Consider the following 14,341-nt stretch of genomic DNA (forward strand, 5'->3'; position numbering starts at 1 on the left):
CTGAGTTTTAGGGTGTCCCACAAAGAAGTCCAAGCATCCACTGTGTTTTCTGCATCATGGTGTTTGGCATGAGAATTTTAAAAAAGATGAACCCAATGATGATAGGCTAAATCACTCAAGTTTTTAATCCTTAATAATGGAAGAGGAAAATTTACTTGGACTTTTTCTTTTGGACTACATACCTAGCAGTGCAGCAAATATGGGAAAATTCATCCGCTTGAGGCCCAGCTGCTTGGCCACCTCCTGCATCAGAAACTGGTTAGTAGTAAGGTTCTTCCCATTCCAGCTCAGTTTCAGAGCATGGGAACTGTAGTAAGAGGGAATATTGTAGAGTGCATACTCGGAGTCATGGGCAAGAAGGCCATGAAAGCCATTTTCCCTGAAAAAAGCCACCACTTCCAAATGGTGATCTTCAAGGCTCTGAAAGACCTAGGAGAGAAAAAAAAAAAAACATTTCATATGCCACAAAAACTGGTCTGCACTGTTATAAGTCAGGAAAATTTTATAATTTGATGAAATTTAAGATTACATGTGGTTGCGCAGAATATATTTAAAAAGAGCAAAAACAAAACCAGAGTGTTCTCTCGGCCTAAAACTTGATTATTTCTATAAACAAAGACAGAATTGTACATGTGTTCACTCAAAATTCCCAGTACGTTTTTACTTCTTTTATGAAAGTTGGCCTAAGACTCTTCAAAATCAGAAGGCTAAAATTAACATGGTATATATTGTATAACTTTCAAACAATGACAGAGAAGATCTTTGTTAGAAAAATAATAAAACCATTAATTATTGCTCACAATCTACTATGTACTATGCATATTCTACCTACATTATCATCAGATCAGCCATGACAAGGTACGTTTGGATGAAAACCTCAGAATGAATGTAGAAACAGAAACTGACATTCATTTCTTTTTTAAAATTCATGCTTTTTATCTTAGAAGCAGTTTATACTGCAAGAGCACACACCTAAGGCACTTCCAACACAAAGACATCAGAAACATCACCCCATTTTAGAAATGGGGAAACAAAGGCTGTTAAGAGGTTGGCTGTCCCCAGAGTGGCATAATGAGTGGTAAACAATTAAAACACAGATTGATCTGACTCCAGTACACATACATTTTCCATTGTACCAGCACCTTTGTGGAGAGCATTTTTTGTTTGGTTTGGTACTAGAGGTTGAGCCCAGTGTGCTTAACCACAAGCTAAGCTCCCATCCTTTTTTTTTTTTTTTTTTTTAATTTTAGACAGTTTAGACTTACTAAGTTGCTTCAGGCCTTGCTAAATTGCTGAAGTTAGCCTCATTCATTTGATCTTCCTGCTTCAACCTCCCCAGTTGCTGGGATTACAGGTGTGCACCACCACCACCAGCTGAGAGAACTATTTTTTTTTTTTTGAGTACCGGGGCTTAAACTCAGGGTCACTTGACCACTGAGCCACATCCCCAGCCCTATTTTGTATTTTATTTAGAGACAGGGTGTCACTGAGTTGCTTAGTGCCTCATTTTTTCTGAGGCTGGCTTTGAACTCATGATCCTCCTGCCTCAGCCTCCCAAGCTCCTGGGATTACAGGCATGTGCCACCACCATGCCTAGCTTGAGAGAACTATTTTTCATGGAACAGTGACAGACTGTTTGCACCTCTACTGCTACACTTGAAGCATATTAATGTTACCTATATATTGGCTTCTACAGAGACTTTTTATATTTCTGGCTCCCACATAAGCCCTTGTGCATGATAACACTAATGATAATGACTAACAGATACTGAATATGTATGAAGCAATGTTACAAATACTTAACATGCATTAACTTGTTAAATATTCACAATAACCTTATGAGGCCATAATTACTATTAGTATAACTACTATTAGCCCCCATCCCTATTTTAACTTATTATCTCCAAGGTAACACAATTATAATGAGAAAATCCTAGATGTCAGCTCAAAACCCTATGGGCCTTGATAATTTTGTTAAACTCAATTTACCTGTTTTTCATTTAAGTTGTAAAGGTTTTATAATTTTCTGGAGTCCAACAGAAGTTTCAATGCTTTAAATTTTTGCTATGGAAAAAGAGTTTAGTTAGTGTTGACAATAATGCCACATATTAGGTCACATAAAGGGAGGTACACTGATAAGCAGATAAGTGAAGCAAGGTCTATGTTATTTTATATTTAGACAAAGGAACCACCTAGGTATTTGGGTATACCTGGATTTATGATTAACTCCAAGATGTGTTAGGATACAAGTAGTTTTATGTTGTCCCCTGGTGATAGTTTCTTGCAGTTTATCAGTCACATAAACATCAGGCAAAGTGCAGTGTGATATGTTCTTTCATCCTAACAGGATCACATAAGCATCATAAACCATATTTTACAGATGAGGAAACTGAGGCTGAGAGAGGTTAGGTGCCATGCTCAGAGCTAGGAAGCAGTGATGTGTGTCAGATTAACATTAAAATCCATGTTCTGGGGCTGGGGTTGTAGCTCAGTAGTAGAGTACTTGCCTAGTACATGTAAGGCACTGGGTTCAATTCTTAGAACCACATATAATTATTTAAAATAAAGGTTCATTGACAACTAAAAAATTTTTTTTGAAAAATCCATGTTCTGTTCACTACAACATCTAATCTTTCACTGGTCTGACGCTGATTATTCTACAATCTAAGTAATTTCTTCTTTTTTCTACTGGTGATTGAACTTAGGGATATTTTACCACTGAGCTACTTCAACAACCCTTCTTACTTTTTTATTTTGAGACAGGGCTTTGCTAAGACTGGCCTTGAACTTGAGATCCACCTGCCTTAGCCTCCTGAGTCACTGGAATTTCAGGCATATGCCACTGCACCCAGTTCTACCCAAGTGATTTCAACTCCAGAAAGCCAAGGATTAATGATTTTAAACTAATCTGGTGGTTCCTAAGATACAAGGAATGTAAATCACAATAACCAGAAGAGCTTTTCCAAATATACTAACCTGGATCTGACCTCAGATCTGCTGAAACAATTTCCTGAATGTGATCCAAACACACATTTCAAAATGGTTTCCAAAAGGTTCTGATGCACACCCTCAATTAAGAATCACTAAACAAAGTCAATTATTCATGTATTACTTAGAATAAGAGGGGCTAGGATCATGGCTCAGTGGTAGAGTGTTTGCCTAGCATGTGTGAGGCACAGGGTTTGATTCTCATCACTGCATGTAAATAAAGATCCATTGACCACTAACAAAATATTTTTAAAAAGAATAAACAAGAATGTCTAAAGCTAATCTGCAGCAAAATTTTAAGAAAATCTCAAGGTTCTAGGTATAGAACTTCTTTCACTACACATTCTGGGATAGAATAATAAAAGACAACAGAATAAGAATATCACAAAACTGTCTTGCAATTCCCTGATATCCCACTCCTACCAGGTTAATTTCATAGCCACCTGTTTTCTAAATTACTCCTACTTCCATCTTTGCTCACTTGGGTTTACTTACCTAGAATGCCTTACTGCCTTTCTTGCCCAGTGTGCTGAATACTTTCCATAGGCCCATATTATTCCTGGATAAAAATACCCAAGATATTCTCTTATGCTTGGATAATTTTTCTCACCTTCATTTTACTGCACTGAGACAGATGTCACTGTCACAGAATTAATTTGATAGTACCATCATCTCCAAGTTTTAATCTCAAAAATTCTATCTTACTCTTGTGTATATCCCTCCATGGTCCTAATGACAGTGCTAACTGGTAAATAATAGTAAACAAAGGCCTACGAAGGTTGTAAAACAGAAAGCAGCCCTAGCAAATGAGAGGCACCATCATTTATTTAAGTATTTGATTTCTACAGTAGATGTCCTGAAGTCACTGGGAAAAATCTGACTGAATTGCTGGCTACCTCATCTCAAGTACCAATATTAGTTTATCAGTTAGGTATCTACAATGTAGCAGGCACTGATATAAACCCACCTAATTTCCACTAACCTCACAATAATATTGTGAGGCAATATTGAAGTGGTCTTCCCTCAGCCACCAGGATATATTCCAAGACCCCTGAGTGGATGCCTGAAATGGTTGATGGTACCAAGCCCTTTATATACCATGTTTTTATCTTAGACATACACACAAATTTAATGCCTTTTCCAACTTCACATTTAAATATTTTGACTATAACTCCTGCAGATTAAGGTATAACAGCCAAACTAGCTTCAATTTCTTTTTCCTTCTTTATAATTACATGGATAAAAGGTTCATTTTTACTACAGATCTTAGCAACTTCAGAATGATTTTTTTCTTTCTTCATTAAGGGAAGTACTTTACTGCTTCTCTTTGTCATACGTGAATTGCCAGCACCACTACTTTTGTGCTTTGGGGTCATTAGTAAGTAAAGTAAGGGTTACTTGCACACAAGCTCTGAGATACTCTAATAGTCAATCTAATCATCAAGATGATTACTAAATGACTAATCAACATGTAATTATATAGCATAGATACACTGGAAGAATGGCACACAGTTTCATTACACTACTCAGAATTGTGTGCAATTGGGCTGGGGGTTTAGCTCAGTGGTAGAGTGTTTGCCTAGCATGTGTGAGGCACTGAGTTTGATCTTCAACTTCAAAAATAAAGGTTTGGGGGCTGGGGTTGTGGCTCAGCAGTAGAGTGCTCACCTAGCGCATGCAGGGCACTGGGTTTGATCCTCAGCACCACAGAAAAATAAAATAAAGGTACTGTGTCCAACTACAGCTAAAACAAAAATAAATAAATAAATGTTTTGCATCCATCTACAACTAAAAAAATAATAAAAAAAGAATTGTGTGCAATTTAAGACTTACGAATTGTTCATTTATGGAGTTTTATATTTAATATTTTTTGGAACACAGCTGACCACAAGGTACCTGAAACCATGCAAAGTAAAACCATGGATAAGGGGGTGGAGACCACTATATCTCCATTTTACAGATAGATGAGACTCAAAGGATAAAGAACTTGACCAAAGTCACATAGCTAAAAAGTGAAGCTGGGGGATGGGGTTGTAGCTCAGTGGTAGAGTGACTGAACCCAGAAGCACTGAGATCAATCCTTAGCACCACATAAAAATAAATAAAGGTTAAATTCTTTAAAAAATAGTGAAGCTGGACTATAATCACAACATCATTAGTCATCAGAGAAATGCCAGTCAAAGCCATAATGAGAAACCAGTTAATACCCAGTAGGATGACCATAATTTAAAAAATAGAAAATATTGAGTATTGGCAAAGATGTGGAAAAATTGTAATTCTTATACATTGTTGGTAGAAATAAAAAGTGGAGAAGCCACTTTGAAAAACAGTCTGCAAAATCCTCAAATGGCTAAACATATATGAACCAGCAATTCCACTCCTAGATACATACCCAAAATAACTGAAAGGCTACATTCACCAAAACCTTGTACATGAACATTCAGAGTAGCCTTTATTCAGAATAGCTAAAAAGTGGAAACAACACATTTGATGAAAGGTTAAACAAAATGTCATACATCCACACAAGGGAATATTATTCAGCTATAAAATGGAAAACAGCACTGATTCTTGGAACAGTGAGTGAATCTTGAGAACAAGCTATGTGAAATAAGCCAGCACAAAAGACCACATGATGAACAACTGCTTTGTGCGAAATGCCCACAATAGGCAAATCCATAGAGGTGGAAAAATAAATTAGAGATTTCCAGGGATTAGAGTGAGGAAGAGGGAAATGGGTAATGGGTACTGGGTTTCCTTTTGAAGTTAAAAAATGTTCTGTGGGGGCTGGGGATATAGTTCAGTTGGTAGAGTGCTTGTCTCTCATGCTTAGGGCCCTGGGTTCAATCCCTAGCACCACCAAAAAAAAAAAAAAAAAAAAAAAAAAAAAGAAAGCTCTCTAATTAGATAGTGGTGATATTTGCATAACTGAATATACTAAACACTAACAACTTATATACTTTAAAATGGTGAATTATAGGGTTAGGGTTGTGGCTCAGTGGTAGAGTGCTTGCCTAGCATACATGAGGCACTGGGTTAAATCCCCGGCATCATATAAAAATGAAAACAAATAAAAGTAAAGGTATTATGCCCATCTACAACTAAAAAAAATATTTTTAAAATGGTGAATTATATGGTATACAAATTATATCTCAATTTTTTAAAAACTGGAGGTAGGATTCATATTCAACTCTGTCCACAAAGCCCAAGCTCCCTAACCCTCAGTTTAATATTTGTTTTGAAATATTTTTTCAGTTGTTGATAGACTTTTATTTTGTGCACTACCTCTTAGCCCCAGCCCCAGCCCCTTAATACTTTTTTACTACAGAAAATTATAATCATACAAAGATCATAACTTTTAAAAAGTGGTACATTATGACCGTTCATAAAGTGGGTTTGATGACATATTTGCACATGCATATAATTTGATCAGTTTCACTCCCTAGTACCTCCTCTTTCCCTCCCCATCCCCTTCCTCAACTCTACTGATCTCCATTCTGTTCCACCCCACTCTCGCTTGCTCTCTCTCTCACATATACACCATATAGCACCTTCTATAAGTGCACTGTACATGTGCATGACCAATATCATAACATACTTCTCAATGACACAGTTCTCAGAATGTAACCAACAATAAGGAATAAATGCATGATTATTTAAGAGAAAATCCAGTAACAAAATAAAAAGATCAACACCAATTTTCTTTTTTAAAATATTTTTTGAGGTGTAGATGAACACATGATATCTCTATTTTATTTATTTATTTATTTATTTTATGTGATGCTGAGGATGGAACCCAGTGCCTCATGCATGCGAGGCTAGTGCTCAACCACTGAGCTACAACCCCAGCTTCAATTTTCTTAACTATACAAAAATCAAACATTTCTTTAGTAAGAATGCATAAATTATTGGCTAATAATAAGGGAAAAAATCAAATATTTCTGTTTGGGAAAGGGCAGCAAATGTAAACTCAAAAGGAAATGACAAACAAAAAATCTGGAACTCATAGCACAAAGGGCTAATTTTAGAAAGCACTTCACAAAAAAGTAAACAAAAGTTTATAAAAATGATCAAACTCACTAGTGATAAGAGACATGGAAATTAAAATACTTTTCTGGGCTGGGGATGTGGCTCAAGCGGTAGCGCGCTCGCCTTGCATGCGTGCGGCCCGGGTTCGATCCTCCAGCACCACATACACATACAAACAAAGATGTTGTGTCCGCCAATAACTAATAAATAAATAAATATTTAAAAAAACATACTTTTCTATTTTTGTGGTACAAGGGAATGAAACCAGGGGCACTCTACTATTGAACTACATTCCAGTCCTTTTAATTTTTTAAATTTTGAGACAGGATCTCACTAAGTTGCCCAGATTGGCCTTGAATTTGTGTGAGGAACACAGGAGGACTATCTCAGCCTTCCAAGTAGCTGGGATTACAGGTGCGTGTACCTAGTTGCAAATAACATACTAGTGAGGAAAATAGGCACACACAGACACTGCTGGTAGGGGTATAAATTGAACAATCTCTAGGAAGAGCAATTTGGCAAAATCGTCCAAAATTAAAAATACACATATGCTTTGATACAGCAATTCTTTTTTTTTTTTTTTTTTGGCGGGGGGGGGGGGTGGTGGTGGTGGTGGTTATCAGCCTCCCTCAGCCTCCTGAGCTGCTGTGATTGCAAGCAGGTGCCACCTGACTGACCCAACAATTCTTCCTTCAGGGACTTATCTTTTAGGTACAGAAAGCACTTGGAATAACAATGCAAATGTTTAAGTTTGAACAACTACTTTTCAAGTGTATAAAATATTCATTGCAACATTATTTATAATAGCTAATGACTGGAAACAACCTAATTAATTACACATCAATAAGAGGACTAGCTAAATAAATTATATGCATATGATAGAATAGTACAGAATCATAAAATAACAAAACTCTATACATACATGTGGAAAATTTACCAGATATATTAAATGTTAAAGGCAAGATACATATTAAATTATAAAAGTAAAGGCTGGGGATATAGCTAAGTGGTAGAGTGTGCTTAGCATGTATGAAACACTAGGGTCAATTTCACACATCAAAAGAAAAAAGCATAGGACGGCTGTGTCTTTTAAAATGGTGTACATTTTGTGTAATGTGTATAATATGAATAATACATATTCTTATATATCATATATATTTGATGTTATATGTATAATATCTCTGGAACAATATACAACAAACTGATAATATTGATCACCTCTAGAAAAGAGAAACTAGTAGCTAGGGACAGGGATGGGAGATATTTTTTTAACCATATATCCTTCTGTACCTTTTCAAGTTTGGTATCATGAATTGCAATACTATTCAAAAATAGGGACTCGGGGTGTGACTTAGTGGTAGAGCACTTGCCTTGCATCTGTAAGGCCCAAGATTCCAACCTCAGCACCACAAAAATATATATCATGGTTGAATAAAAGCAGAACACACAAAGGGGGCAAGTCAAACAATGTAAGAGAGTATACAGTGAAAAGTATTATTCCTTGGTTTGAAGTACCAGTGATTGAACCCAGGGCCACTTTACCACTGAGCTATATCCTCAGCCCTTTTTATATTTTTATTTTAAATATGGCCTTGCTAAATTGCCCAAGCTGGCCTCAGACTTGTGATACTCCTGCCTCAGTCCCAAGAGTTGCTGAGATTACAGGCAAGTACCACACCTGGCTAAGTAACAGTCCTTTAATTTCTAGGAGATAATTGGCAGTTCTATGCACCTCCCATGAAGAGACTAATTTAATAGATCTTAGGGTCAGGCTGGGAATCTATTTTTAGCAAGAACCCAAGATGTTTTTCACAATGAGGCAAGTTTAAGAAGTAGTCACATCACCCAGCATGGCAATTTATTCATAGTAAAATACAACCTAGACTGGAATGCAACCATTAAATCCTAACCAGAGCAAAAAGAAACAGACTTCTAGCTACAATAACCCTCAGAATAGTGAGCACCCTGTCTCCATTTTACATATTTATGAGAATTACTACCACCTGTAAGCAGATCTTCCAGTGCCTGGCCCAAACTGGTCCAGTTTAGTTGTTAACCTTGCAATTTTTTAGGAAACAGTTTAGGAAGATTAAACCATAAAACATGCAAACAACAAATCAGAAAAGCAGTATGTCAGGAGCTGTTCTGGAAATACATACCCTTAAGTCCTGAGCAAGAGATACTTAACAATTATTGTGTCCCTGCAATAACTTGGGCTTTACCTCTGCTTGGATAATGAGGTGTGGCTCCAGGAGTAGGTATCACCCAGTGGGGTTGAGTTACACTCACCCATTCCTTTGTAATCCTATCCCTTTACCTTTTTTGGCATAGAACCTCCACTTGTGTGTCCCCAATGTAAGAATAAAGAATTTCAGTGGCTCTCTCTCTCTCTTCCACAGACCCCCAAGCTCAGAGAGCCATCCTGGATTTTGAAAAGGTACTTCTGTGTATTTGCATGCTTTCTTTGCCTTTTTCTTAAGTTATTGGAATAGTCAGATTTTGTGAACCCAGCATAGGTTGCCAGCTAGGATAGATGGTGATAAATGGAGACTCCACTGGGATGTTTTAAGGTAGTTGATAAAATGTATACAGTTAAAGTATAGCCCTCTCTCATAAGAACGCTTTTCATGACTTACTGTGAAACTAACGTGGATTTGTTGTGTTTTGAAATGTTTTAGATAAGAATTTTTGAATTTATGTACTGGAATGTATGTAGAGAATGAAAGGAGAGAGGAGAGATTGTTTTATTTGTGGGACGTTAAAATCCCAGAAGTTCTCTGCTTCTAAAAAAGTAAAGTATTTTTAATTTTTTTATTTGATTCTTTCTTTCTAGACTGATTTAGACAACTTGAATTGGGCAAATAAATCTGCTGAGCCTCTCATTGTTTCCTTACCAAAAATTAAAGTTCAGTGAACTATAACTCAGCTGTTCTCACACTGATGTAGGGCTCTAACCTGCCACTGGCAATACTTTTAACCTTTATATAACCTGGGCTGGGTGCCAAACCCACACCCCATGGTGCCAGCATCTGCTGCTGGAACCTGCTTTTGATTTGGGGGAATTTTCAGGTGCCCATGTGCTGTGAAGGGAGAATGCAAGAATGGAGGCACAGCTGTGGCAGCACAAATGGGACCCCAGCCCACTTATGGATCCAGGATTCTGTTGAGACATCCCCAGGAGCCCCCACGTGGTGCTGCCCTAGAGGGATTCAAAGCAGGAAAACACAAACAGGTCAGGCAAAATCCAAACATCTGGGGAGCGAAGTGTGGCTTTCTGATGGAGTTGCTGGCGGGGAAGGGACAAATTGCTGGTTTGCGACCACACTTTTGACAGCCCAGTGGGCAGGTGCCTCCCCAAGGCAACTGGCAAAATGCCCACACGCGATGTGGTCCCTCAGGCAGGGAAAGGTGGACAGATCCAATGACCAACAATAAAACGATGGCGCTTGGCTTCCTAAGGCTCGCCCCTGGGGCGCAGCCATGCATGTGTTTTCTCCCTGGGCGCAAGCCCTGCTTGGGTGGGATGAACACAAGCAAGGGACACATGCTCAGACAATGGCTGAACGCCAAGCTGGTCCCAGCTATGTGTCCCCTGGGCACAGGCACAAGCCCAGTGGCCTGGGCGCGGCATGGGCAGAGGTCAGTCCAGCTCCAGGGTCTTTTACCATGGGAACCAGATGCGGCCACAGGAGAGGCAAAGAAGCAGACAAGACAGCAAAAGGCAATCTTTGTTACCTCCAGCAAATGTGATGCCCTGGTGTTACCATGACAACTGTGTGCTTGCCCTGGCAGGTGCAATGTGTCCGGCGCAATGTGTCGTGTCATCAGCAACTGCAGCTACCACACTGTGCTAGCTTCACAAGCCGTGGACAGATCCCTGGGCACAACAGGGTTTCAATCAGAACCACTGGTAATAGAACATGAGAAACACATAGGACCTCAGGCAAAACTTTGGACTATGAGAACCCAGAAGAGTCCTCCAGCCACATGGCCAGGACAAAATGGTAGATTAATCTCACCTCCCACATTTTTCGTGGGCTACCCATTGGTCCTTCCTACCATCACTCAAGCTGGACTTCCCACTCTGCCTCCCAGCTTCCAACATATCCTTTCTCACACAGGCTGACAATCGGAATTAAAAGGCCTGCACCCAGCTGTTAGAACATGCCTTCATAATTTTAATACATTCTCACTAAAAAAGACATCTCTTTTTCAGGCAAAATTGTGTTTCACAGGATTCTATGTTGCTGCTCCAATCCTAATATATTCTCAAAGCTAAATAATCTGATTTTTATCCCTTGACAGGTTTCCTTAAAAATTCTGTATGGCTGTATTATAAAGGAAAATTGCAGAGATAATGTTACATTTATGAGTAATGCATGTTTGCTTGTATTTTATTTCTGAAGATAGAGTATATTTGATTATCACAAGGTAAAAAAGGCCAGCAATCTGAGATAATTTTCTCACAATCTCTCATGACAATCAAATATCCTTATTCTTCTTGGTTTTTAACTATGTAAATACAGAATATAGACAAATATATGCACAGAAACTTTGTGATGTCACATAGAGGTAAAAGTGCACTCCTAGTTAACAATAAGTTAAGATGGATCCAAATATTTAAGAACCATATGGTTTCATAATTATAACTACCTTTTATTATTTTTTATAATTATTTTTAGTTGTAGTTGGACACAACACCTTTATTTTATTTATTTATTTTTATGTGGTGCTGAGGATCAAACCCAGGGCCCTGCACATGCTAGGTGAGCACTCTACCCCTGAGCCACAACCGCAGACCCTACCTTTTATTCTTAGTACATATTTTTCCAGTTATTTAAATTATCTATACTCTTTAATCCATGATAATTAAAATATATGTCTAATTGTTTACTTAATTTGTATCTATTTGCTTCTAATCATTTCCTTCAACAAAAAACCACACAATTTATATTTCTTATACATGCATTTATTTGATGCTCTGCCTTTTATAGTTACACATATTTAAGATAAATGTACTTAACTATAAAATTTTTTTTCTTTCAAGAGATAATACAACCATCAAGTAATCTCTAATTCTCAAATTACTGTACAAACTTTTATAAGATGATAAACAGATATGATTTTGTCAACAAAAATGTCAAAGGGCTTTAACTATATTTTAATTGAGATATTTCTTCTTATCAAGGTACAATAATTTATTTAGATTCTAAGATTTACAGAAATTGTTCCAAAGTATAACCAAGAAAATTCTAAAAGGAGAAGAAGATAGTTCTATAGAGAGGAAGCACACACTGGAGGTCCTAAGAAGAAGAAGAAAGAAATCATCTTTGGGTAAAACAAAGGTCTTTATGTATTCTAAGATTTTAATGGTAAAAGAATTTTCCTAAATAGGGAAATCTTTATATCATTATAAAACAAATGAAAAACAGATTTATGTATAACTGAACTGACTATAAAAATTTGAACTGATTAATTCTAGGATATTTCAGGCTCTTTTCCCCTGATTTTATTATGCTGATATAAGCTTTTTGTCCACATTCTGACATGAGAGAGCTTATTAAAATATTGAGCTTATACTCAATAATTCTTGCTGTTTGAACAAGGACCAATTTTTAATGAATCAAACTCATATATCCACGAAACAATAAATCTTTTAAAATGCTGAGTTAAATTCCAATTTTGACACTTCTCACTGGAGGCTAAAATTAATTGATTCAAAGATATCAGTAATGATTACTGTTGATTCTGACATATTGGATATTTGTGGGATTTGGGAGAACATTTTCTTAGAACTGGAGCTCTCCAAATTAAAATCATGTTAGTTTTGAGCAATAAAAGTTACAACCTTTGTGGGAATTTCATTTGTATTATATAAATTTTCTAACTGGACCTATATTCCATGAAATATTGTAAGACCTGTATATTGCTCCCTACACTAGGAAAAAACCTTAATCATATTTTCTAAAAGACAATTAATAGACACCTATTTAATGGATAATATTCTGAGATACAGAGATATTTGAGAACTTCTCTCATGAAGAGATTGAGGTTCTTTTTAAATTGCCATTTGCATGTAACATCAAAATGTATCAGCTAGTCTATATTCTATAAAATGACAATGATCAATAAAAAGTATCTCGTTTTCATATCTAGCCTCAATTACTGTCATCAGAGAAGGCCTTAAAAATTACCTACTAGAAAGAAAGATAAAAGGAGACCTCTCAAACTTAGTATAGACCAGAACAAATTCAAGGAGATTTTCAAGAGATCCAAATTTATGTATTGTAATATTTCAAAATTTATGCCAGATGTCTAACCTCATCTAGAGAGATATTATGCTATTTCTTAGCATAATAAAAACAGTTTTAGAGGAGACTTATCTTAACCATGTCCCAATAACACAGAATAGGTCAAACCTGATAATCTGTCTAACGCCAGACAACTTCCCAAAACAGATATCCAACAGGTAAACAAAATGCCTAAAAAATAATTTTAGTAAGCCTTTCCAAAAATCCTACTGTTTTCATAGAGGGACTCTTTTTGACAGTACAGCACCCTGGATTTATAGGGGGCCAGCTTTTTTCAAAAGATGAGTTTATCATCCAGTTATCCCTAAACATTTCAAGGGATTTACAAAGGTTAACAAAGTCCTAACCAAGTTTGGATGTTACACCATAGTTGAATAGAGACCAAACGAGGGGGCAAACATACAGACAGTAAGAGATTAAAATGCTAATCTTACCCCAAGAAAAGTAAGCTTCCTGGTTAAAAATTTTACTCCTCTTCTAAGTTATAAACAGAGTTTAGAAGCCTCTAAACACTGAAACGGGGCCTTACTTTGAGCCCCTGTCAACAGTTTGTCACTGAGGAAAATAACCCTAAAAATAGTTACCCCTAAAATATTAGACAGACAGCCATAAATAAATTAGTTCAACAGCCAATAACTTATTTCAATAAGAAACTTAACATGATAGACCTTTTCTCAACTTTAATAATATGAGATGATGCCCTAAATACATTGATATTTTTGAAATTATAGTAAAGTCATGGATTATGCATGGTTGCTGGAGCTAATTTTGCTACATTGAGTGGAGTTGTTAAGGATGTTCATGCAGCTGTTTCTTAATACACAAAGATTTTTTTGACATAAGATCCCTAAAAATGTTATTGCTAGCTCAATGTCATGTAAAATTCTAAATTAGATCACTGTCTTAAACAGTACTGTTAACTTGTTTTTATCCATTAATATTTGAGATACTAACTACCCTTAGATCAACAGTGGATTTCATAACAATAATGACAGTTTTTCATAGATTGGTAAATG

General features: G+C 36.7%; 1 protein-coding gene across 8 annotated transcripts in view; it reads right to left on the minus strand.

The window, feature by feature from the left end:
* Positions 1–14,341, minus strand: part of FAM120C (family with sequence similarity 120 member C) — a 144,013-nt gene that overhangs the window by 109,280 nt on the left and 20,392 nt on the right. For 7 of the 8 annotated variants that reach the window (XR_014019988.1, XM_081277241.1, XM_081277240.1 and 4 more), the window contains exon 2: positions 183–429. The exons of the other annotated variant lie outside the window; for it this stretch is intronic. Coding sequence is in view for 6 of the 7 variants with exons in the window: in XM_081277241.1 (XP_081133367.1) it covers positions 183–429 (247 nt within the window). In the remaining variant the exon portion in view is untranslated. The remainder of the gene's footprint in view (positions 1–182; positions 430–14,341) is intronic. 8 annotated transcript variants of the gene reach the window in all.

Source organism: Spermophilus citellus (assembly GCF_964194105.1).
Source record: "Spermophilus citellus genome assembly, chromosome: X".
NCBI classification, from domain to species: domain Eukaryota; kingdom Metazoa; phylum Chordata; class Mammalia; order Rodentia; family Sciuridae; genus Spermophilus; species Spermophilus citellus.